Here is a 25,070-nt window from a genome sequence, read left to right on the forward strand (position 1 = left end):
CACTGAAGCTGGAGACATATCTCCCTCACTAACTTTAAGCACCAGCTGTCAGAGCAGCTCACAGATCACTGCACCTGCACATAGCCCATCTGTAAATAGGCCATCCAATTCCCTCATCCCCATACTGTTATTTATTTAATTCTTTTTGCTCCTTTGCACCCCAGTATCTCTACTTGCACATTGATCTTCTGCAAATCTATCACTCCAATGTTTAATTGCTATATTGTAATTGTTTTGCCACTATGGCCTATTTATTGCCTACCTCCTTTATCTTTCCTCATTTGCACACACTGTATACAGACTTTTTTTCTATTGTGTTATTGACTGTGTGTTTGTTGATTCCATGTGCAACTCTGTGTTGTTGTTTGTGTCGCACTGCTTTGCTTTATCTTGGCCAGGTCGCAGTTGTAAATGAGAACTTGTTCTCAACTAGCCTACCTGGTTAAATAAAGGTAATTATATATATTTTTTTTAAAGTACAGTTGAAGTCAGAAGTTTACATACACTTAGGTTGGAGTCATTAAAACTTGTTTTTCAACCACTCCACAAATTTCTTGTTAACAAACTATAGTTTTGGCAAGTCGGTTAGGACATCTACTTTGTGCATGACACAAGTCATTTTTTCAACAATTGTTTACTGATAATTTCACTTATATTCACTGTATCACAATTCCAGTGGGTCAGAAGTCAACATATACTAAGTTGCCTGTGCCTTTAAACAGCTTGGAAAATTCCAGTAGATTATGTCATGGATTTAGAAGCTTCTGATAGGCTAATTGACATAATTTGAGTCAATTGGAGGTGTACCTGTGGATGTATTTCAAGCCCTACCTTCAAACTCAGTACCTCTTCACTTGACATCATGGGAAAATCAAAAGAAATCAGCCAAGACCTCAGAACATTGTAGACCTCCACAAGTCTGGTTCATCCTTGGGAGCAATTTCCAAACGCCTGAAGGTACCACGTTCATCTGTACAAACAATAGTACGCAAGTATAAACACCATGGGACCACGCAGCCATCATACTGCTCAGGAAGGAGATGCGTTCTGTCTCCTAGAGATGAACATACTTTGGTGTGAAAAGTACAAATCAATCCCAGAACAACAGCAAAGGACCTTGTGAAGATGCTGGAGGAAACAAGTACAAAAGTATCTATGTCCACAGTAAAACGAGTCCTATATCGACATAACCTGAAAGGCCGCTCAGCAAGGAAGAAGCCACTGCTCAAAAACCGCCATAAAAAAGCCAGACTACGGTTTGCAACTGCACATGGGGACAAAGATCGTACTTTTTGGAGAAATGTCCTCTGGTCTGATGAAACAAAAATAGAACTGTTTGGCCATAATGACCATCGTCATGTTTGGAGGAAAAAGGGGGAGGCTTGCAAGCCAAAGAACACCATCCCAACCGTGAAGCACGGGGGTGGCAGCATCATGTTGTGGGGGTGCTTTGCTGCAGGAGAGACTGGTGCACTTCACAAATTAGACGGCATCATGAGGAAGTAAAATTATGTGGATATACTGAAGCAACATCTCAGGAAGTTAAAGCTTGGAAGCAAATGGGTCTTCCAGATGGACAATGACCCCAAGCATACTTCCAAAGTTGTGGCAAAATGGCTTAAGGACAACAAAGTCAAGGTATTGGAGTGGCCATCACAAAGCCCTGACCTCAACCCTATAGAACATTTGAGTGTATGTAAACTTCTGATCCACTGGGAATGTGATGAAAGAAATAAAAGCTGAAATAAATCACTCTCTACTATTATTCTGACATTTCACATTCTTAAAATAAAAGTGGTGATCCTAACTGACCTAAAACAGGGAATTTTTACTTGGATTAAATGTCAGGAATTGTGAAAAACTGAGTTTAGACTACAGTATGAATTTAGTGAAAGGAGCCTAAGTGTGAAAGTCAGGTGTTGACGGCTGTCTGATTACTCTACTAAAAGTGAAGCTGTTTTACAAATGCCACAGGGTTAGATTTGGTTTATTCTGGTAAAAGGTAGAAAAAACAGACAGATAAAAATGGACAGATACGTTGATCTTAACAAGCCATAAATAAACAACCACTATGAACTGACATGCATCGTACGTATCAAGAATCCTTCAAATAGCAAATCAAATTACAAGTAGTCTCATGAAATTGTCCAATGCCTTTCTTCCTCCTGTCGACTTTCACACCATGCAACTGAAATATAGCCCAAATATAATAAACATGTAAGATCCAATTGGGTAAGACGCTAAATCCAATTGCAGTGAATGGAGTATGTGGTTCATTGATCATTTTTCTCAGTGAGTGATGAAATGTCTTTAATAAACATTTGCCATTCTCTTCACGTTTTACTCATAAATGGGTTAACAACAGTATCTTATCATTCCACAGTCAATACACTTACCAAGACATCAAATTTAAGAGGGCTAGGAAACCATGTCTTGACTAGCAGTATATTTTCCAGTACAGTATTAACAACTAACCTTGCTAGAACATAACAAGACCAAAACATAATGTGTTTACAGGATAAAAAACAAAAAAAACAATGCTAAACTAGAGAGAAATGTTCAAATGAACACGAAAAACTAAAATACAGAAGCCAGAACCAGAGGAGATTGAATAACCATAAATACACAGATCTACAGTATTCTGAAGCTGCCATCATAGCACATTTAATTGTACGGACTATTTACAAACAACAATGTCTTCAGGATTTATACAAACACAATCCTTCAAGGAACAGTTCACTAAAAACACATGATAAAAACATAATTTCCGAACTTACCTAGGCTTCCGTCTATCAACCCAGTTACTTCACAAAGCAACGGTAATGAAATCATTCACTTAATTACTACCGATCATCTTCTGGAGTGATATGGTTGCATTGGAATGTTTATCCTAGCATTGCTACAAATGATACTAATGGACATGCTAAGAATGCTAACCATCTCTGCTTAGCTAACTGAGCTAACCAGATGCTGGTGAAATTAACTAAATAACCCACATATGCACCTAAAACTGGGTCGACCGACAACAGCCTATGCAATTTGAAAATCATGTATGAACTATTCCTTTAATAGGCTGGGACATATTTAACATATAAAACAGTTGGCAAAACATCACCATAGTTCAAAGGCCTATGGTATCCTGATGGACACCAACAGTAGGCTAACAACCTGTTCTTTAGCAGGGGTGACATTGTTACACGTATTCACTGATGCTCTTAGTAATGGGTTTAAACGTTGCACCTTCAATGTTCTTGGGGAAATAAAAGCATAGAGAAAGCAAAACTTATCTAACGTAACTGTAAGAAATACAATTACTTATTTCTTCTCTGTTTTCAATGTTTGTACAAAGTTCCAGAGGTCTCTAACCACCTGTATGACAGAGAGAGAGAGAGAGAGAGAGAGAGAGAGAGAGAGAGAGAGAGAGAGAGAGAGACTAATTATAATGCATCCAAATGACGTGCTGCATAGCAGAGAGTTATGAGTCTATGACTCACTTTTACTACAGAATGCCTTTAGTGGGCGCCTTGCCTTGCCTTGCCTGGGGAACAATGAACTGAGACGGCATTTAGGGGTACAAGGGGTTGGGTGGGGGCAATAGTACATACCAGAAAGAATGACTAGGAGTCTGACACATCTCAGAGTCTTTGGCTTTGGAACCAAATCGCTTCCACAGATGTGTTCTACACACTGGGATCAAGCCTCCCCCTGACCGCACCTTGCAGTCTATAGAGTTTTCACCTGCACAAACAACTGCTGCTGCTGACAGCACAATCTTAATGGAGGCCTTAACATGTCAGGCTGTGGGATCTCAAAGGGTTCCTCATTAATAAAAAGAGAACCTGGTTTGTGACCCTTCCTAGCGCGCACACACACACACACACACACACACACACACACACACACACACACACACACACACACACACACACACACACACACACACACACACACACACACACACACACACACACACACACACACACACACACACACACACACACACACACACACACACACACACACACAATAAACGCACACACGCATTCCCATTTAAACGTTTTTAGTTTTTTTTGACACAAACATTCCAATTCCAATTGTTTCCCAGAAACTAAACTGGGATATAATGGTGATTAGTGAATACCATCTTGGCCCCATGTGGTGAAGATAAAAGGGCTCTTTTACTTAAATACTCCAAGTAAACTACAACTAGGTGCTGCAATGGCGTGAGTAAAAACTATTTTAAATGTACATCGAGTCCCTGCGTTACGTCAGCATTTCTAAGAACAGGTAGTACTAGAGTCCAGTAGCCCTAAATCCATCTAGAGAAATATTCCTTCACTTAGTCAAAGACCTTGAACATGTGAGAGACTGGTACCATTCGCATACCTCCGGTCCGTTCATTAGAGCTACAAAAGACACTTGGTAGAGAACTACGGCAGTAAATCTATGGGGAAGACTTTGCCTCAGCAGGTCTACTCCCATTCTATCCCTTATTAAGAGACCGCAGACCCAACATGAACATATTTCACTCCAACAAAACTATCTGAAATTACTGGGACACGGTGGGCAAAACCTTTTGTTTTTAAGCTAGGTGTTATATATTAAAAAATGTATTCAGCAATTAATGGCAATCGTTATCTAAACTACTGCAATGCTGCTGCTACTAAAAACGCTTTCACTACCAAGACAAGAAAAATACTTACTTTTCTATCTGACATCCTGAAAGCACTTTTGGCATAGTTTTCAAACTTCTGCTCGGTCTTTGGAAAAGGTTTTCCCTGATGGAAAAGAGCCAGTAAATATGTTTCATCTGGGTCAGACATTAAATCAAACTGGAGGGAAAACAACGTTATTACCAATATTACATAACATGTATAGCCTACAATTCTGTATCATTCACACGAGGCAAATATGAGGTGGCTGTGTAAAGTTGACGCAGCGCTACGGTATGTGGTCCACATGTGTGGTCCATCCAGTCTGAAGAGGCTGTAAGACAGGAAGACAAGAAGCTAATCCCTCTGTATGATGTCATGGCTGTGTGAGCGCCAGTGGTCAGTACCCCACAACAGGCCTGGTGGCCATTGGCAAGGTCAGAGGTTATTCACACACACTCTGGAGGAGGTGCATCATGTGTTCCACTAAGGCTTCGCTGCAGCCTCAGAGGGGAAAAACAGGATATCCGTTCTCCCTAAATATGTACTGCTGAATTGTCTTCAGAGAATACTTTTGTTGCCAAGACAACTACAGCGTTTGTGGCATGTACAATTTACACCGGACTTTCTAATCAGCATCTTTTACATTGGTGGAGTTTTGGCTTGCCTGGTGACATCACCAAGCGGTATAAATTAATAGACCAATAACAAAGAGCGTTCTAAACCTGTCAGCCAATAAGTTCAGGCTACATATCCCTCCCATTAGGCCCCTCTAATAAGTGCTCACTCAAACCACTCCCACAGTCCTAGAAAAATGATTTCTCGAAAAGAGTTTTTTGTTGTTGATTTTTTTTGTTTTTGTTGCATTTTAACTGAAAAACAATTACACTAAGGTACTTAATTGTTACCCATAAATTACTTGATATCACGATAATCTGTTGCATTGGGCCTTTAAGATATGGAGCAGCATTTTCTCAAAGCTCTATGTTGGAAGCATGAAAACAACTGTGTTACCTCTTTGGCAGCCGACACTAGCTTGTTCTTGATTTCGGGCACGGTGAGAACATTGGATGGGCCAGCTCCAGACTTTTCCTTCTGGCTTTTTTCTTTTCCTCCCACTGGTGTCTGCAAGTCAAACAAGATCAACATCATTCACAGTATCATTCAGTGGTGTGCTTGTTCCAATAACTAACCAGCCTAACTGAAAGGTTGACACTTAGGCTATGTCTAGATGGCAGTCAATAATCACTAGTCTCAATGTAGGCTACATAGGTTTTTAGTGTATTCCTCCACCCTATAAGAAAACCCCTGTCCATTGGCCAAAACCCTCCAAGTACATCCTGTCAATGTATCTATGAGTGACATCTAGGCCATTTGCACGATCCCAACTAGAGATGGGCATGGTTATTCGAATATTAAAGCGGACGTTAGTATTCGATTACTTGGGAGAGTATTCATTTTCTAGCTGGAAAAAAAAAATAGGCCTATTTTAACAATGAAAAGGCTTTGTCTAAAAATTGCTACATAGTCTACAAGGACAGACCATTACGTTTACATTTTTTATAAAACAACAGTTTTATGTCAGTTTGTATGAGTGCGCCCCATAACGAAGACCCACCGGTAGCCTACACACATTTCACACGTGTAGCTTGTTGTTACTCTCCAATCACAGCGGCACTACAGTCAGAGGCCATGTGTAGCAAGTGAAGTGGGAGATTTCTAATCAATGCAAAATGGAATTAAAATTACGGAATTAAGTTGGCTAAAAAATGATCAACCAACAGGTAGGCTGTTGTTTAATATGAATATGGAGTTGTTGTAGACAAGGATGGGGAGCGAAGCAAAATAGCCTCAATTAGCCTTGCTACTTTACCTAGCCTGTTAAACTCTGACTCTCACTGGTGGCATTTTATAGACAACGCATAATATTGTATATTATCCTCATAAAGTACACTTCGGTCTTAGAGAGGTACAAACTGTGGGATTCAGATAAATGTATCAGAAACAAATGTGACTCCTACAGAGCCCGAGATAGAGCAGACCAAAAACCCCTGAAATGTAGTTTAATTTATAATTTGGGGGGGGGGGGGGGGTCCCCCAATTGTCCCCATGGAATAAGAAATTTGATGGTTTGAGATAAAATATGTCAACAATGTCTGTTCCAAAAGGATTTTTAAAAATAAATTAAAATGTCTGACCTTTTACCTAATGGAGGCGCAGGGCTTGTGCAATGTCTTACAGGAATGATTTACATATATGAGGAGGAAGCTGAAGTCTCTACCTATCCATTGATGTAAATATATCACCTGTCTGGCAGTAAGATTTGAGTTTGATTTCCAAAAAGACAAGACCTGTAGCTTTCAAATGATATGTCACTTTCTATTTTCTGTTGAACATTTTCTCACCGGGCTCTGTACAGGGCCCAAAACGACCACTCAGAGTTTAACAGGCTAGCTAGCTGGCTAACTAACTGGCTACTGTAGCTAGCTAGTTTCTTTACAACGATTTGATGCAGTCAAGACAGGTACTAACAGATGTGATGATAGATAACCTATTGCAGCAACAAGTTTGTCTAACTACTAGCGCAAGTCAGTTTGGCTGCTTTCGCTATCTCTCTTCCTCCGTGCCACACACAGACTGTCACACACCGGCCACTGCTCCTCTCTCGCCCTTCCCCCACCCTTCTGCTGAAACAAGCAGAGCGCAGTGCACTGGCTCTCTCTCTCTCTCTCTCTCTCTCTCTCTCTCTCTCTCGTCACGCAAGCAAGTCTCCAATGAAGTTTAAAAAAATAAAAATATCCTTAAAAACATGTATTTTGACAACACGGATATCAGAAAAAATATCATATTACTTGAATAGTGAAATAATTTCAAATGCCTATTCCCAACTGGCATCAAGTCATTGGTTGTAGCTCGTGAATTGGCCAGCCCAGGCTGTGCTCAGTGCGCTGGTTCCAGCCCCTATCCTGACCTATTTACTGTGAGTGAGAAAGGTTCCTCTATTGGGGTGAGAGCAACCAGCTGGAAGGGGATTAAAGCAAACACACACCACATTCTACCCTAATTACACCACCTTTTGACAAATATGGTGGGTACAAATTATCCTTTTATTGCTTCCAAGCAGTCGAGGGCAAGCCCAGACTTTAGCGTTGAGCAACAGAGCTCTGGGGAGGGTTGTTTGCCAAGAGGAGCAGAAAAAATATTTGTTTTTCAGTGGCGGGTTAACTCCCCCAGACTGACACTGTGAAACGGGTCACTATCTCACGAGAAAAGCAGCGGCCGCTTGCTCGCTTTTTCGCGAAATGTTTTTGCGCTATGGCTTAGCGTGAAAAGCAACCAACGAACACTTCTCATGAACCTTTTTGTACGGGAAGAGAAGTAATATTGAGTAATATTATGAACTCAGAGGCCCTATATAGTGGTGAGAGACTTTATCCCCTCATAGCAATTATGTAAGCTGACCATGTTTGATTGTCATAAATGTCATTAGTTTCCTTTTTTTGTGTGCATGTGTGTGTGCATGTGTGTGTGCATACAGTGTGTGTGAGCCTCACAGAGCTCTCCGCCAACATAGCATTAACAGGGCTACAGGTGTGTCCAGAGCCGGGCGGACTAGGCCCCAGAGGTCCTCAATTAGGAGTGTGTGAGTGTGACACACTTTGACACGCCATATGCCGCGGCTGCATGTTACACAAGCAGGGAGCCTGTTCCTACATGCTGGACCGGCTGGAATCCTCTGTGATTGCAGGGTTTCATTGACGGCTGGAGCTGTGTTTGAAACTAGGGAGAGGGACCTTCTTGGAGAGGCTTTCTGTCAGGCGACTGAAGAAATAACTTAAAGAGTGCTTTTTATTATGACCGTGGAGTAACATTTTTGATCCTAGTGAACACTTGACAGTTGCCTTAAAAACAATGGACCCGCACCAGCACCGTAGTACAGTGAAAATAATGACCGGCACCTGACCCAAACCCTCCTATCAGGGTTTTGTGAAGAGCATCATATTACCTCTCCAGTTGTGCATATTAGCGTCTTGGCGTTACAGTGGTTGCCCTTTACACTTGTACGGGTTGAAAATGGCAGATTTGGGCACTGATCAGAATAACCTTTAATTTACACATACGCCTAAATTGGAATGCAGTGGCTGTACAGTAAAATGCTATACATGACATCACAGCTCTGGCTCTGCGCTTCACAGCGCTGTATGGGTTTTGACTGACAGCCGTTCTGAACTTGAGCACCGCGTGTGATAAAAAGTTGCCCCCATCCCTCCTGCTAATTGGCCAACTTTTGCAAATGTTTTATTGTCTGAGTGAGGGAAATGCTGTAAATTAAGAGGATTATAATAAATAACGTTTTGATGTTATACAAGCAAGCCAAACACCGTGAGTCCAAATGTGCACTTACAATACCATATCATAAAACTCATGTCACATACAGTCACTTCTGGAAGTATTCAGACCACTTGACATTTGCCATATTTTGCTACAGCCTTATTCTAAAATGGTTTAAATTGTTTTCCCCCCTCATTAATCTACACACAATACCACATAATGACAAAACAAAAACAGGCTTGTAATTTTTTGGGGGTAAATTATAGAAAATAAAAAACATTTACATAAGTATTTAGACACTTTACTCAGTACTTTCTTGAAGCACCTTTGGCAGCGATTACAGCATCGAGTCTTCTTGGGTATGACGCTACAAGCATGGCACACCTGTATTTGGGGAGTTTCTCACATTCTTCTATGCAGATCCTCTCAAGCTCTGTCAGGTTGGATGGGGAGCATCGCTGCACAACTATTTTCAGGTCTCTCCAGAGATGTTTGATCGGGTTCTGGCAGGACCACTCAAGGACATTCAGAGACTTGTCCTGAAGCCACTACTGCGTTGTCTTGGCTGTGTGCTTAGGGTCATTGTCCTGTTGGAAGGTGAACCTTCACCCCAGTCTGAGGACCTGAGTGCTCTGGAGCAGGTTTTCATCAAGGATCTCTCTGTACTTTGCTCCATTCATCTTTGCCTTGATCCTAACTAGTCTCCCAGTTCCTGCCGCTGAAAAACATCCCCACAGCATGATACTGACACCACCATGCTTCCCATAGGGATGCTGCCAAGTTTCCTCCAGACGTAATGCTTGGCATTCAGGCCAAGAGTTCAATCTTGGTTTCATCAGACTAGAGAATCTTGTTTCTCATGGTCTGAGAGTCGTTAGGTGCCTTTTGGCAAACTCCAAGCGGGCTGTCATGTGCCTTTTACTGAGGAGTGGCTTCCGCCGGGCCACTCTACCATAAAGGCCTGATTGGTGGAGTGCTAGAGAGTGTTGTCCTTCTGGAAGGTTCTCCCATCTCTACAGAGGAACACTAGAGCTCTGTCAGAGTGACCATCAGGTTCTTGTTCACCTCCCAGTTTTTTTCTCTGACATGCAATTTCAACTTTGGGACCTTATATAGACAGGTGTGTGCCTTTCGAAACCATGTTCAATCAATTGAATTTACCACAGGTGGACTCCAATCAAGTTGTAGAAACATCTCAAAGATGATCAATGGAAACAGGATGCACCTGAGCTCAATTTCAAGTCTCATAGCAAAGGGGCTGAATACTTAGGTAAATAAGGTATTTCTGTTTTTTTATTTAATAAATTAGCAAAAATGTCTAAAAACCTGTTTCGCTTTGTCATTATGGGGTATTCTGTGTAGATTGCTGAGGATTTTTATTTATTTAATCAATTTTGGAATAAGTCTAACATAACAAAATGTTGAAAAAGTCAAGGGGTCTGAATACTTTCCGAAGGCACTGTACAGTGTCAACGTTCATGATCACTATGTTTGATGTACAGTTACAAGATGACATGGCATCATACCCTGGGTTGTTCTGAATAGAATGAACCTGTGTTGGTCTATGTTGCATCTACTCCACATTTTCCAGGAATATTCTAATCATGTTACTGAATGCATCCAGAATACTTTCAGAATTTGTTATCAACAAATGAGGCGAAAATTACAGTAAATGTAAAATTCACATAAAATCAACAGTGTAATGTTTGGATTCAGTCTTGTCAGGTGAACTGTTGTGTCCTCAACTTTGGTCTAATAATTTCCCCATGATCTCCAAGCTGTTCTCTTTCAATTGCTACGATGGTCATGCATATACTATTCATATTTTCTCTGTTAGAAACATTTCAACTTAGCCCGATCCATATAGGCCAATTCAAACAAGTGTAAAGGGTTAATGAGTACGTTTACATGGAAACTAATAATTCGATAAAAAATGTATTATGGCAGTAGGCCGAGTATGGCAATAGTCAAGTAAACACCTTACTCTGCTTATCTTAAATCGGTCATAATCAAAGTAAGCATAAACCGATTAAAACACCTGGTTCTGAGAAATCTTTTGAATTATTAGAACATGTAAACAGCTTAAATCGATGTTCCAGCGGTGTATTTGATCTGCACAGGTGCCAGCACCGGTAGCACAAACCTCCCCCTCCTATGCACGAGTGAAGTGAGTTCGGAAAAACTGAAAGCACACATCTTAGAAAGAGTTTTCACATACAAACTCCATGTCAGAACTGAGAATCAAAACGGTATCGCTAAAATAACATGGCCACTGTGGCAGAACGTTTTATTTTAATAGCCGATTTTCTGCATTTATCAAAAGTCCCATCAGTAGCCTGATTTCAGATTTTTCATGTGAAAAGGATTCTTATGGAAATCGTTATTCTTGCAAAGCATGTAAATGTTTTAAACAACCTATTATATCAATCCGACTATGCACAATAATCAAATTATTGTGTACATGTAACCATGCTCAAGGCCGTCATTGTAAATAAGAACTTATTCTTAACTGACTTACCTAGTTAAATAAAAGGACAAATATATATATATATTTTAAATCGATAAATGATGGTGCATGATGTCAAAAGGTTTTGAAAAGATCTTTGCTGTTTTGAATGTTAGATATAAACATACAGTTGAAGTCAGAAGTTTACATACACTTAGGTTGGAGTCATTAAAACTAGTTTTTCAACCACTCCACAAATTTCTTGTTAACAAACTATAGTTTTGGCAAGTCGGTTAGGACATCTACTTTGACATGACACAAGTCATTTTTCCAACAATTGTTTACAGATAGATTATTTCACTGTATCACAATTCCAGTGGGTCCGAAGTTTACACACACTAAGTTGACTGTGCCTTTAAACAGCTTGGCAAATTCCAGAAAATAATGTCATGGATTTAGAAGCTTCTGATAGGCTAATTGATATCATTTCAGTCATTTGGTGGTGTACCTGTGGATGTATTTCAAGGCCTACCTTCAAACTCAGTGCCTCTTCGCTTGACATCATGAGAAAATCAAAAGGTATCAGCCAAGACCTCAGAAAAAAAATTGTAGACCTCCACAGGTCTGGTTCATCCTTGGGAGCAATTTCCAAACGCCTGAAGGTACCACGTTCATCTGTATAAACAGTAGTACGCAAGTATAAACACCATGCGACCACGCAGCCATCATACCGCTCAGGAAGGAGATGCGTTCTGTCTCCTAGAGATGAACGTACTTTGGTGCGAAAAGTGCAAATCAATCCCAGAACAGCAGCAATGGACCTTATGAAGATGCTGGACAAAACAGGTACAAAAGTATCTATATCCACAGTACAACGAGTCCTATATCGACATAACCTTAAAGGCCACTCAGCAAGGAAGAAGCCACTGCTCTAAAACCCCCATAAAAAACCCAGACTACGGGGGTGGCAGCATCAAGTTGTGGGGGTGCTTTGCTGCAGGAGGGACTGGTGCACTTCACAAAATAGATGGCATCATGAGGCAGGAAAATGATGTGGATATATTGAAGCAACATCTCAAGACATCAGTCAGAAAGTTAATGCTTGGTCGCAAATGGGTCTTCCAAACGGACAATGACCCCAAACATACTTCCAAAGTTGTGGCAGAATGGCTTAAGGACAACAAAGTCAAGGTATTGGAGTGGCCATCACAAAGCCCTGACATCAATCCTATAGAAAATTTGTGGGCAGAACTGAAAAAGCGTGTGCGAGCAAGGAGGCCTACAAACCTGACTCAGTTACACCAGCTCTGTCTGGAGGAATGGGCCACAATTGACCCAACTTATTGTGGGAAACTTGTGGAAGGCTACCCGAAACATTTGACCCAAGTTAAACAATTTAAAGGCAATGCTCCCAAATACTAATTGAGTGTATTTAAACTTCTGACCCACTAGGAATACGATGAAAGAAATAAAAGCTGAAATAAATCATTCTCTCTACTATTATTCTGACATTTCACATTCTTAAAATAAAGTGGTGATACTAACTGACCTAAGACAGTGAATATTTACTAGGATTAAATGTCAGGAATTGTGAAAAACTGAGTTTAAATGTATTTGGCTAATCTGTATGTAAACCTCCGACTTCAACTGTACAATAACTGATGTGAAGATAGCAGCTAAAGAGGTGATGGGAGCCAATGACGACAGTATATTCAAAGTTAAAACATTCGAATTATGTCACTCAGAATCACCACGGCAACATCAGTCTGTGTGCGTCCACAACAAGCGTGTGGATCCGGACAGTGACAAGAGGCTTGTTGCTAATTCAAACCATTGTATTTGAAGCATATTGAAAGTAATGTGTAAACACTGATCATTACCTGAAATAATAACAGAGACTAGATACAGTATCTTGATTGTGGGATGAATAAAGGAACCTCTTTTTTGGAAACTACGCCTCTTTATAAAAGTAGACACGGGTTTAAGAAGTAGATTGAACCGAACGGTTAAAAAACAAGACCATGGTTCTTTTTTTCTTCCCTTTGGAGAATGCAATAATCTTCTCTTTCCTTCGCAGAAATCGGCATTCATCGCACAGATCAAAGGTATCAAATTAGAGGACAAAAGAAACGCACAAATATACACACACACCCTCACACCTCCGACTCTAAAAAACCCACATGCCGCTGGCTCCTTTATTATTTGGGGGCGGCTCTCCACTTCCAAAGGACAGCTGTGGACCTGAAACAGCTGATAGATAGACAGAGCATGCTGTTTAATCTGCGCCAGACACTGATTACAGATGGGACATGTGACTTAATCACTTGCACGCTAGCATTTCAGGTAATCGCTCGTCTCCGATTCAAACACACGGTCATGATGACACTTCTGCCGGCTAAGTCTGAGTGAGGTAGTAATTGTCCCTTTGGTGTCTTGTAGGAGGGCTTTGGAGCCCGGGAAAGGAGACAAAAGACGGTTCGCTGAGAAACTCCCGACTCCCAAGACTAAAAAATGTTTTTTCCCTCTCAACTTTATTCAAGCAGAACAATTGAAAAATCTGGAAAATTTGAGATGTGATTAAAATAATCGTTAACAGGTAGGCAAGACAGATGCAAATTGAACTGGGTGTCCATCAGTTGCCAAAAGTGACGATGTAGGTCTTCTCAGGAGAATCCCAGGCAGAGCATCTTACAGCTTTATGACTGTGGCGTCTGCTCGGAGGCATCATCACAGAGCAGGCAGCCTGCTTCAACTTCCATCAATCAAAAAACACTAACACACCATAGATGACTCAACTTTAGACCAACAAACTCAAATGACAGTCATATCGACCCATTTTCCTGGCACCAAAAAGCGTAGACAACGGGACAAAGAGTTAAGAAATATGGTGAGAAAGGTACTGGCAAAGGATCTGACGAGCCACCCTAATGACCAGTCACCTGCACTAAGAAAACGCCTGCTTCCTCTGGGAGAAACCTGCCTGCTGCCCCTGACATCAAACACTCATAATGAGAGCAATTGGGAGAAGGTGTGTCCAGGAAGCGAGGGGTGTGAGGAGGCTGTGGAGAGGGGTGGAGGGGTGGTTGAGGGAAGGGGGTCGGGGTTAGGTAGGGTGGGACTGGGGGGTTAAACTGGCAGTAGGCCAGGGTTTTCCCTAAGCCTAGTTAGTTTCTTTTCATTTAAAATATAAAATTCCCTTGTCAGAAAAGTCTATATAGCCTTTTCCCGCTAGAATGAACGATACGCATGTTCTAGTGAGCTACTGATAGGACAGGCGCCTGTCAGTCACAAAGCGAGCGTTGACAGGGGAACACTGCTGGTTTGTCAGTCTGCTGTCTGTCCTGCCTCTCGGTACTGGTTAATTTTGTGCACTGTGGTTGCAGTCAAATTTCTTTTTACAGAGGGAGAGCATGATGCTTCTTCATCGTCTACTGTGATTGAATTTACACGTCCCATGTAATGTACATGTGTACGATGAGTTGAAATCCACTTAGTTATTGTTTTTTGAAACAATTTATTTTATTTTGCGTGTTTCATATAGCCAGCCATGGAGTCGGGGTGCATAGGCTATTTACTGTGCTTTGATTGATGACCGAACAGCAAGTGTTGGCTAGTTCAAAAAAGGTGTCGATCTGACTGAATAAAGTAAATCTCCTACGTCTCTTTGCTATTCATAAATCATACAATGTAGTTATATGTCCATAGCTTCTCATCGGGACAGTAAACCAAAGATCTTGTTTGTATTTTCCTAGGATTCGAAGGCCATGTCAAGACATGCTAGTGACCACTAAAGTGACTCGTCAGTGACCACTAAAGTGACTCGTCAGTGATCTAAAGTGTAGTGACTCTATAGTGATGAGGACTTAAGTGAGGAAAGTGACTCGTCAGTGATCTCTGAAGTGACTCGTCAGTGTAGCCTAGTGATGGGTTGTTTGCAAACGAATGGCTCTTTTTGAACAGGTCTTCAAAGTGAACGCCGGGAACTGAATCACTACCACTGCTTTTTTTCTGCAGATAAATTGTGAAAAAATTAGATGACGATGTTGAATCCTCACTGCAGGAACAATTGGTAGTGGAGAGAGCCTCAATCTTCTCCATAAAAACGATAAAAGTAAAAAGACTGAAGGTTATAAAAGCTAATGATACTAACTCTCCAACCATACCCACTCAGCCCCTACACAGGAGGCCATGCGTCATCTTCGTCCCTACTCTCCTCCCTTTCAGCCTCTAACTCCCACTGTCCCCTTTCCTTAACCCTCTCCTCCTGCTCTGTAGCAGAGTGACTCTAGGTGCTCACTGAACAGGGCTGCGGGCAGCTGAGCGGAAATGGAGGAAAACTAAACCCACCCATCCCAGAACTCCCTGGCTGGCTATTTTTTTATTTGTCTGGTTACTCCATGTACTTAGGGAAAACACTGAGGAGGTTTCGGAGGTTAGCCTGTTGGTTAATCCCCACTAGCATTTTAACAACGGCTGTCGTGACGTGATGAACAGCGGCCATTACAGAATTAGCTAGATTAGCCAGCGTTCGCTCTACCACACACTGCACGCTGCCCCGAGGGCTACGCACCACCCCGGGTGATTAGCATAGCAAGTCTCACCTCCTTGTGCATTAGTGTCTGACATCACGTACAAAGGGTACAGTTTTCAGTCCGAAACAACGTGCTGTGAGGATTTTGATAATTTCTTGTCATGACAGGAAGTGCTGAAGGCGTCTTTCCTTACATATTGTTAGAGAGAAAATTAGATAGAATTTTTGAGACACTGCTATGAAGTTTTTAAAATCTAAATGAGAGGTTCTCATACATTAATTTAATTTCATTTGTAATTTGATTAAGGCAAAAACAACCTGTTGCTGTTCGAGGCTAGTCTATTTTATGTCAACACAAGAGAGAAATGACTGCGACAAAAGGTCACTGCTACTGTTTCAAGTTAAGATCGACTCATTTGGGGGGCTACGTGGGTGGGTGGAGGGGCTGATTTGGGTGTTCTTAAGGAGGGGTGGAAAATGAGAAGGTTGCAAAGGTGGGAGGGAGTGGTGTTTTGGCTTCAAAGGTGGTCTGCAACTCAAAATGGTAGGTCAGGCCGAGAGGTCGTGGTCTTAAACCCCATCCTGGGAAACGTGTTCAGGGGTCAGATGTGTTTGTTTAACACAGAGAGAGTTCAATCCTCGGGTTTGTAAGGCCGCTGTCCAAGAAATTCCACCTGAGTAATTAAGCACCAGTCTTGAGCTAATTGCTACTTGGATTTATCACATTCTTTTGCAGTGCTTTAATTAAATGCAGCTTGCTGAAGGTTTGGCAAATACTTCTGGAACAGTGGTCTTATGAGCAGACACCTCTTACATAATAAGTATGTGTCTTACTGTGAACATTCAAATGTGACTGTGTAACTACTACAGAAATACATAGGTATTAATAAGATTTATTTACAGAAAATGTAGTCTCGTGACAAACTTAACATAAATGTGGCTAGAGCACGCAGGATTTTCTATACTGTCCCCCATGAACAGCAATTTTGTGGAACAAACAGCTGATGTGTATGCTCTATGCGCATCACAACTCCTATATGCTGAAAGATATCTTCCATTTTTCATGTTCAACAGCATAACACTGTTATTAAGATTCTTCTCTCTAAACTAGCTGGCAGAGAACATGTGTTTTCCATGAGTTTATTTTGAAGCCTAGACCACAAATGCACCTTTAAACTGTCTGCTTTGGAACTGCCTAACCACAAACAACTCTTTGGAATCTCTCCTTGCCTCCTCAGCTCTAGGCCTATTTTGGAATCACATGATCTTATCCCATAGTAGGCTGGACAATAGAACGAGTCAAAATTCACTCAAGGCTGAAAAATGGCAAAAGAGCGTTGGCTAAGCTGGAACACTAGTGCGCGCCCATAGCAAATGAATGGAATCGAACGCTCGCAGAGCCTGTTTTGACTGGAGTGATGCTTAGAATTCCATTTAGCCTAAATGGCACCAAAAAATGTATCAATTTTTATTTTACCATTACAATCTGTTCTTAGGACGTAACTGAAAAATAGCAACCTGTGTAGAAAGTAAACATCCGTTCCTCAAAGGTGCCAAGTGTGCTTATGTCTGCATAACGAGGAAGTAAGAAAATAATTGTAACTTCAGTCTATTTCTGGTGTAGCGTTCGATGACAACGGAATACACTGCCCAGCCTTACATAATTAGAAAGAGGAAATTCTCATGATTAAAATGGTGTCCAATTTAAAATTTTAAAAAAGGAAAATATACACATTGCGAGATATTTGGCAAAATAGGCAGACATACCTATATTTCCCCCATAGGAAACAATGGGACGACTCAGAAAAGAATAAAAACACGAGATATTTGGCAAAATAGGCAGACATACCTCTATTTCCCCCATAGGAAACAATGGGACGACCTCAGAATTCCATGAGTAATTTTTAGTTGTTGTTTACATTTGAACTACCAACAACGTGGGCAGGTCTCATTGCCAACAATAGCAAAGCAGGCATTGTGACGTAGAACAATAAGCTGGAAATAGAACATTCGGAAAGCGAGTTGGTGCTCAATAGAACTAATAGGAGCTGGCAGGGTGAAAAAAGCCCTAAAATAAGGCCTGTTATTCCGTGATTACTTCAAAACTACGGCAAGCAGCTGGGGCATATGGTAATATTATGAAACTGGGCTCCACGGCGGACGCAATGAACTCGTTTTTATCAGAAAAAAGCATTGTTAAACATGTCAGGTGTCCAGCCTACCCATAGATTGAAAACTCTACGATTTGTCTGCCAAATGAAAAGACCACTTTTGGGAGCAGACACCAGTGCTTAATTTGGATGTGAGTAATTACTCTGGTTTCATGTTGGTCTATAGAGGTCTAAACAGGTGTAAGAGTTGACCTACCTTGGTTTGAGGTTTTGCTGATGGTCCCCCTTGTTTCCCAGGTGAGCCATTCTGCGCCCATGTCACACTTTTCGGCTTCTTCCCCAAAGGCTCCGGGCTCTGAGAGACAACGGAACTAGTTAGGAAGCACCATACAAAATAGAAAATCCAATTTCCACTAATCTTTTAATTTGAGATGACATCATTTTGACAGCAAAAAAGTGTTTCTGTTGTCAAAATAGAATGCCTGCCTGTCTGCCTGTCTATATAAACTACTTCAGTCAGATCTTCAAAAGGAGGGAGATGGGAAATTAGTAAAAGAGTGTATTGGGGGAACAGTAATTAGTATGCTTGCCATCCTCTCAGTGTTTCAACCCAGGAAGCGTATTAATAGCCATGCTGTCACTGCTCATCACTATAATACAGTATGAGCATGACAAAGAGTTAAGAGAGCAAAGAAAAGAAGAGGAAGTAGAATAAAGATGTGTTCTGTAGAGGGGGAATGCAGGATAAATCAACAGGTGACAGAAAGGCTCAGCTGTCATCTGGCCCTGGGGCTACAATCAGTGCTCACATCAGGTATGTGCATCTGCCTCGCTTTCATCTCTCTCGGCCTGGCACAGTTCAAATCACAAACACACACAATGATACACAGCCACACCAACACACACACACACACACACACACACACACACACACAGTGTTCTAAGACAAAGGCCAGGTGCAATGAGAAACTGTTGGACAAGAGAAGGGGGGCGGTGTATGAGAATAAAGTGAGGAATGAAAGCGAAAGACAGGCAGCAGGAGGAGAGAGGGACAGGACATGTAGGCCTAGGTGCGTTATCGAGGAGAGGGTGCAGGGGCGTGGGGTTAAGGAAATGGGAATTCCCAAGCCTAGACGTGTGGGCTGTGTTTCTCAAGTTGTCTTTACTGCGTCTCGCTCTGCACGGTGCTGGTGAAACAGTGAGTGTTCAGGTAGATTACAGAGGAGAAATCCGATCATTATACCCGCAGACCCTGTGTTTTAGTCTCGAAAAACCAGATGGATACTAGAGGGAACAAGATGAAAAAGTTTCCCCCGCTTCGTCTCCAGCAAAATGGCCGCCGGTCAGCGAGTGCAAATGAGAGCACTAAAAACATGTCTAGTTTACCAGACTTGAAATAACAACAAGAATTTGACAAAATGGTCTTTGACACTAATACGCAATACCACAAATGAGACTTGATGTAAGACAATAAAATATGCCTACAACATTTTACATTATGTTGTGAAACATCTTATCCTGTGGCTATTCCAAGGTCTGGTGAAATGTGTCACAATCCTAGCTATCTAAGATGACATAATACTACTTGTTGGATCTCCTATTGGCGCTTGTCTACATGGACAAGTCTTTGTCTAACATGACACCTAGTGGACATATAAGGTACATCATCTATACCCAGTGTCATTAGTCAAGGTCTTGTGGTTGCTACGTTTGAGAACAGAGAATAACAGGGCTTACTTTCTTTATGGTTGGTTTGGCTGGAACTTTCTGTACCTTCACCTCACTCTCATCTTCATCACTATCGTCGTCATCATCACTACAATGAATAGAACAAGAAAATCTATTTGTCAGGCTATCTAATGGTGGCCCAACAAAGGCCCATGATGCAAGACACACCAAACAACCGAAAATACAAACGAGAACATTCATACTCGTCGTCATCGTCGTCATCTTCATCGCTGTCATCATCATCATCATCTGACTCCATTTTCAGTTTCTTCTGCAAAGGGAAATAAACACAATGTATGTAAAACTGTTAACAACTTCTTGGTGACAGGGGGCAGTATTCGGAAATACAGATGAATAACGTGCCCAAATTAAACTGCCTGCTACTCGGGCCCAGATAGGATATGCATATTATTAGTAGATTTGGATAGAAAACACTCGGAAGTTTCTAAAACTGTTGAATGATGTCTGTGAGTATAACAGAACTCATATGGCAGGCAAAAACCTGAGAAAAAAATCCAACCAGGAAGTGGTTTGTAGTTTTTCAAGTGATTGCCTATCCAAACTACAGTGTCTGTGGGGTCATTTTGCACTTCCTAAGGCTTCCACTAGATGTCAACAGTCTTTAGAACCTTGTTTCATGCTTCTACTGTTACTGGGGAGAGAACAAGAGCTGTCTCAAGCCTGGGACCAATGAGTTGTTTACCGCGCAGGCACACAGGCGCACCGTTCCTTCTTTTTCCTCTGTAATGAATACGCTATTGTCCGGTTGGAATATTATCGAAGATTTATGTTAAAAAGACCCTAAGGATTGATTGTAAACATCGTTTGACATGTTTCTACGAACGGTAATGGAACTTTTTGACTTTCCATCTCGGGTTTTGCGCTCACGCATTATGCCTTTGGAATAGTGATCTGAACGTGCGAACAAAACGGAGGTATTTGGACATAAATATGGAGTTTATCGAACAAAACAAACATTTCTTGTGGAAGTGGAAGTCCTGGGAGTGCATTCCGACGAAGATCAGCAAAGGTAAGTGAAGAGTTATAATACTATTTCTGAGTTTTGTTGACTCCAGAACTTGGCGGGTAACTGTATAGCTTGCTTTGATGGCTGAGCGATAGCGTCCCACATGTCCCAGAGAGGTTAACAAGGCATGATGAGGAATATGGTATGTATGCAGTTGAATACAATACAATATATTGTATAATGTTTCTCCCATTATGTGCCTGTTGCATGAGTTAAAACAGCAGGAGGAACATACCGGGGCAGGACGCTTCCCTGAGGTCAAGCTTGACAGCCTCTTCACAGGTGATGTGTTGTTTTCCTCCTCTTCCTCATCAGAGTCCTTCACACCTACAATTTGAGATTAGGTTACACATTCAGCGCTGATGTCTTGTACTGTCAAAATGTCACCTTATATCAAGCCCGAAGAGAGTATACAAACAACTAAACCAGCAGACAGCAAATAAAGAGTCACTCACTGACAAAATGCTGTCCACTGATGTACACTGGTCCACAGCCAGACTGGAGACGGAAGGTTACTGGAGGGGTGATCTCAAACCCTCCTAAACTCACCTGCCAAACAGGGGAGAGCATTACAATTAGGAATAAAAGGATAAATATTTTTAATTGTTTCACATTTATGAGCAGTTGAAACTATCAAACGTAGAAGTACAACGTCACAAATGACATTAGAGAATGTAAATTCAACTTGCTTTTTCCCCATGGGGGGGAAGGAATCCCATGGATCTGCTAGCAAAAGGGTCTTATCAAATGATCTATTAATGTATTACCATATTAAAATCAAAACATCTATTCACTTGTATCTGCTTGTTAAATATAAAAGTTGTGGGTGCAGCCTGTTGTGAATGTGAATTCCTAAGTGCCAGGCCATTGTTCTGGTGGTGATGGTAACCAAACAAAACACAGGTGTAGGTATTAGAGTAACTACTGTTGAAGTGTTCAGGTAGTGATAACTTCCATAAAGTAACACAATTATCCACTCACAGCTAGTGTTTTCAAGCCTGAACCAGAACCAAAACACACACAAGCCAAGCAGCAGCCAACAAGCCAAGCATGTTACAACAATAGAAGTCAGAAACGGCGACAGTGTTCTCTGGACCTCTTGATCAGGGCGGCAGTCAAATTTTTCCCATTTAATATGCAGAAACTGGATTACTTTAGGACAGGGATGGGCGACTAGCAGCCTTTTTTTAGGATCGTGGATCAATCCCCCCCAAAAACAAAATGTTTTTGGGGAATTCAGTCAGGGTCTCAACTTACTGCTGAGAGTTAGAATAGTAGAATACACAAGCTGCAATTTTGAAATGTGGTTGTGCATCACTTTTTATCTTGTGTCAGTCACAGAGCATTTTTTATTTATTGGTAAGTTAGTCTAGCTGGGGGCCCCTCATTGATTTTGTTATTCACTCTCACTCAGATATCATTTTAAAAACTGCAAAGATTTCTCTCCACCCTATGGAAAAATGTGTAGAATTACAGGAAATTAGCTGTAAAACTGCACATTTTTCTCTCCACTCCATGGAAAAATTTGTAGAAATGTATGAAGTTAGTTATAAAATAGCTATATCTTCTCTCCGCCCTATGTTAAAATGTGTAGAATTACAGAAAACTTGCTTTAAAACGGCAATATTTTATTATTATAAATTGTTTTGGTGGGCTCCCCCAAAAAATGTCACTTAGGTCCCCAAAAGGCTAGGGCTGGCTCTGACTGCATGTGTGGGTATAGATGTGGGTACATAGACCCCCAAGCCACTGAGACCCAACATGAGTTCAGATTTTGTTGTGGCCCCCACCCCCATCAAAGTTGCCCATCCTTGCTTTAGGAGAGACCAGGCCTGACATCATGGAGAATTAGCCCCTCACTGGCATGGCCTTGCCATAATCAAATCACATGCGCCGAATACAACAGGTGTAGACCTTACCGTGAAATGCTTAAGCCCTTAACTAACAATCCAGTTCAAGAAATAGAGTTAAGAAAATATTTACAAAATAACAAGCGTAGGTCGCTGTCTCTATAGCCACAAATGTAGCGTGAGGAAAGATAGTAATAGGTTGTGTGGTTCATTGAATCCAGCCCAGTGTTGTGACTTGGGTCATGGCCAAAAATACCTGTAGCATCTGTGTAGACCTGTGTAGTAACACTGTAATTACTACAGTAACAACACGTTATTTGAGTAATTGCATGGTAATGGAGTGGAGTGTTTTTCACTATTACAAAAGTGGAATAAGGGACAGGGTTAAAAGAACATTCCTAAAGCTTAAGGTGAGTAAGAGCACGAACAAGGGCGATTCATCATTCTAAAACACTCACAGAGGGCAGCACGGACGGCTTCAGCACAGCCAGTGGAATTTTGGTGGTCTTTCCGTCGTATGTGACACCCTCGATCTCCACCGTGTGAAACTTATCCTCGGCCTCCGCACCCAGGCACACCTGCAACACCAACAGCTGTTTTACAGATATGATATTGTATGTTTTTCCATGTTGGAACACGCCAACACCCTCTAGTCTCCCTCATTTGTCTGTCAATCATCATCTTTGCTTGGTGGCAAATAGGGAGAGTGACTGAAAGAATGTTACAATGAGGATATCTATTTAGAGGATAGGAACGGGGTCATTTGGAAAGCTAGGAAAAGGAGCAGAAAACAAATAAAAACGTTGTCTGTTGATGAATATGTTATTCCTTTAAATACACATCAAAGAACTGTGACTAGTAGAAATCTCTACTCATTATGTTGACAAAGGTGAACTTGGTATTGTGGTGTACTGGTACAAAGGGATTTCTGATATTTTCCAAAAGTAATGAAACAAAAGGGAAACAGGTGAAATAGAGACTAGATATTCCATTACATAAAATACAAGTTTTCATTGTATTTGTCAAAAGACATTCTTTAACAGGTGCCAGTCTGCACAGGTGCAAAGATAAATATACTGCACAAAGTGTAAAAATAAATGGACTTGATGAAGAATATTTAAGAACATACAGCTAACTGAATTATTAAAATTAAATTAACTCACAGTAGTTGTAGCATAGTGGAATGCATCAGTTGTCACGAACTAATACATTTTTATTGTTTTAAAACGCCATGATGAAATGTTGGCCAAGTAGCTAGCTAGCTACAATATGATATTCTGTAATGGAAACCCGATCTCAGAACTGGCATCATAATCTTACTGCTTTGAGTGACAGCTGATGATCCGCATCATCGTCCTCCACCTCGACTTTGAACTCCTTTTTGTCCGATTTGAGTGCACAACCTGATGTTCACAACACACAGGTTAGCAAACTCTAAGCAAATAGCTGTTGACATTCTACATTGAAAACAGAAATTTAACAGTATCATTGATAACAAATTAAGCTAGCTTGCTAGCTAGTCTGCTAGCTTGCTAGCTAGCTAACTCGCAAACAAAAGAGGGTATTGCTGAATTGGCGCGAGAAGCTCATATGCATTGCTAGCTTAATATAGACATTTGGTGTGTTTGGGAGTTATAGCTATGTAACAAAGTACAAATGTCTGCTACTACTAACTGTGCATTAAAATTAATCTTGGCAGTACAGACGTGCTCACCAAATAAATACATTTGAGGTCTGGTTAAATCTGGGACGCTATTCTCCGCCATTTTCCCCCTGAATGTTATTGTTCTGTTCCGTAAAGGCAAGTGACCGCTCAGTAAGCCAATGGGATAGCTAAAAGGAAGTTGTGGAAATCATATTCGTCCAATCGAATCAAAGCCTGGGTGGGACAAAAAGGGGGAACCCCACTATGGTTTGCGTCCACCAGATGGAGACAATGCAAAGGAACTATAAATAATCCTGTGATACTTGAGATTTGAAAATCTACTGTAGTATGATATTACTGTTTTGTAATGGTGTGTAACACTTGCCATTAATATTGCTTTTATACCTGTGTAGTAACACTGTACATCTGTAGCCCTGAAGTGTTTTGAAAGGCTGGTCATGGCTCACATCAACACCATCATCCCAGAAACCCTAGACACACTCCAATTCGCATACCGTCCCACAGATGACGCAATCTCTATTGCACTCCACACTGCCCTTTCCTACCTGGACAAAAGGAACACCTACGTGAGAATTCTGGTGATTGACTACAGTTCAGCGTTCAACACCATAGTGCCCTCAAAGCTCATAACTAAGCTAAGGATCCTGGGACTAAACACCTACCTCTGCAACTGTATCTTAGACTTCCTGACAGGTCACCGCCAGGTGGTAAGGGTAAGCAAAAACAC

General features: G+C 41.3%; 1 protein-coding gene across 1 annotated transcript; it reads right to left on the bottom strand.

Annotated features, from left to right (window-relative positions):
* Positions 1–1,971: 1,971 nt before the first annotated feature.
* On the bottom strand, positions 1,972–24,506 carry npm1b (nucleophosmin 1b). The gene is made up of 11 exons (XM_014199388.2): positions 24,392–24,506; positions 23,998–24,080; positions 23,136–23,255; positions 21,283–21,376; positions 21,063–21,154; positions 20,004–20,071; positions 19,810–19,888; positions 18,329–18,427; positions 5,667–5,777; positions 4,704–4,778; positions 1,972–3,369 (listed from the first exon to the last, which is right to left on the bottom strand). Exons 1-11 carry the CDS (start codon positions 24,441–24,443, stop codon positions 3,316–3,318), a joined length of 927 nt encoding a protein of 308 aa, XP_014054863.1. The 5' UTR covers positions 24,444–24,506; the 3' UTR covers positions 1,972–3,315.
* Positions 24,507–25,070: the final 564 nt, after the last annotated feature.

This window comes from Salmo salar, chromosome ssa05 (assembly GCF_905237065.1).
Source record: "Salmo salar chromosome ssa05, Ssal_v3.1, whole genome shotgun sequence".
Lineage (NCBI taxonomy): Eukaryota > Metazoa > Chordata > Actinopteri > Salmoniformes > Salmonidae > Salmo > Salmo salar.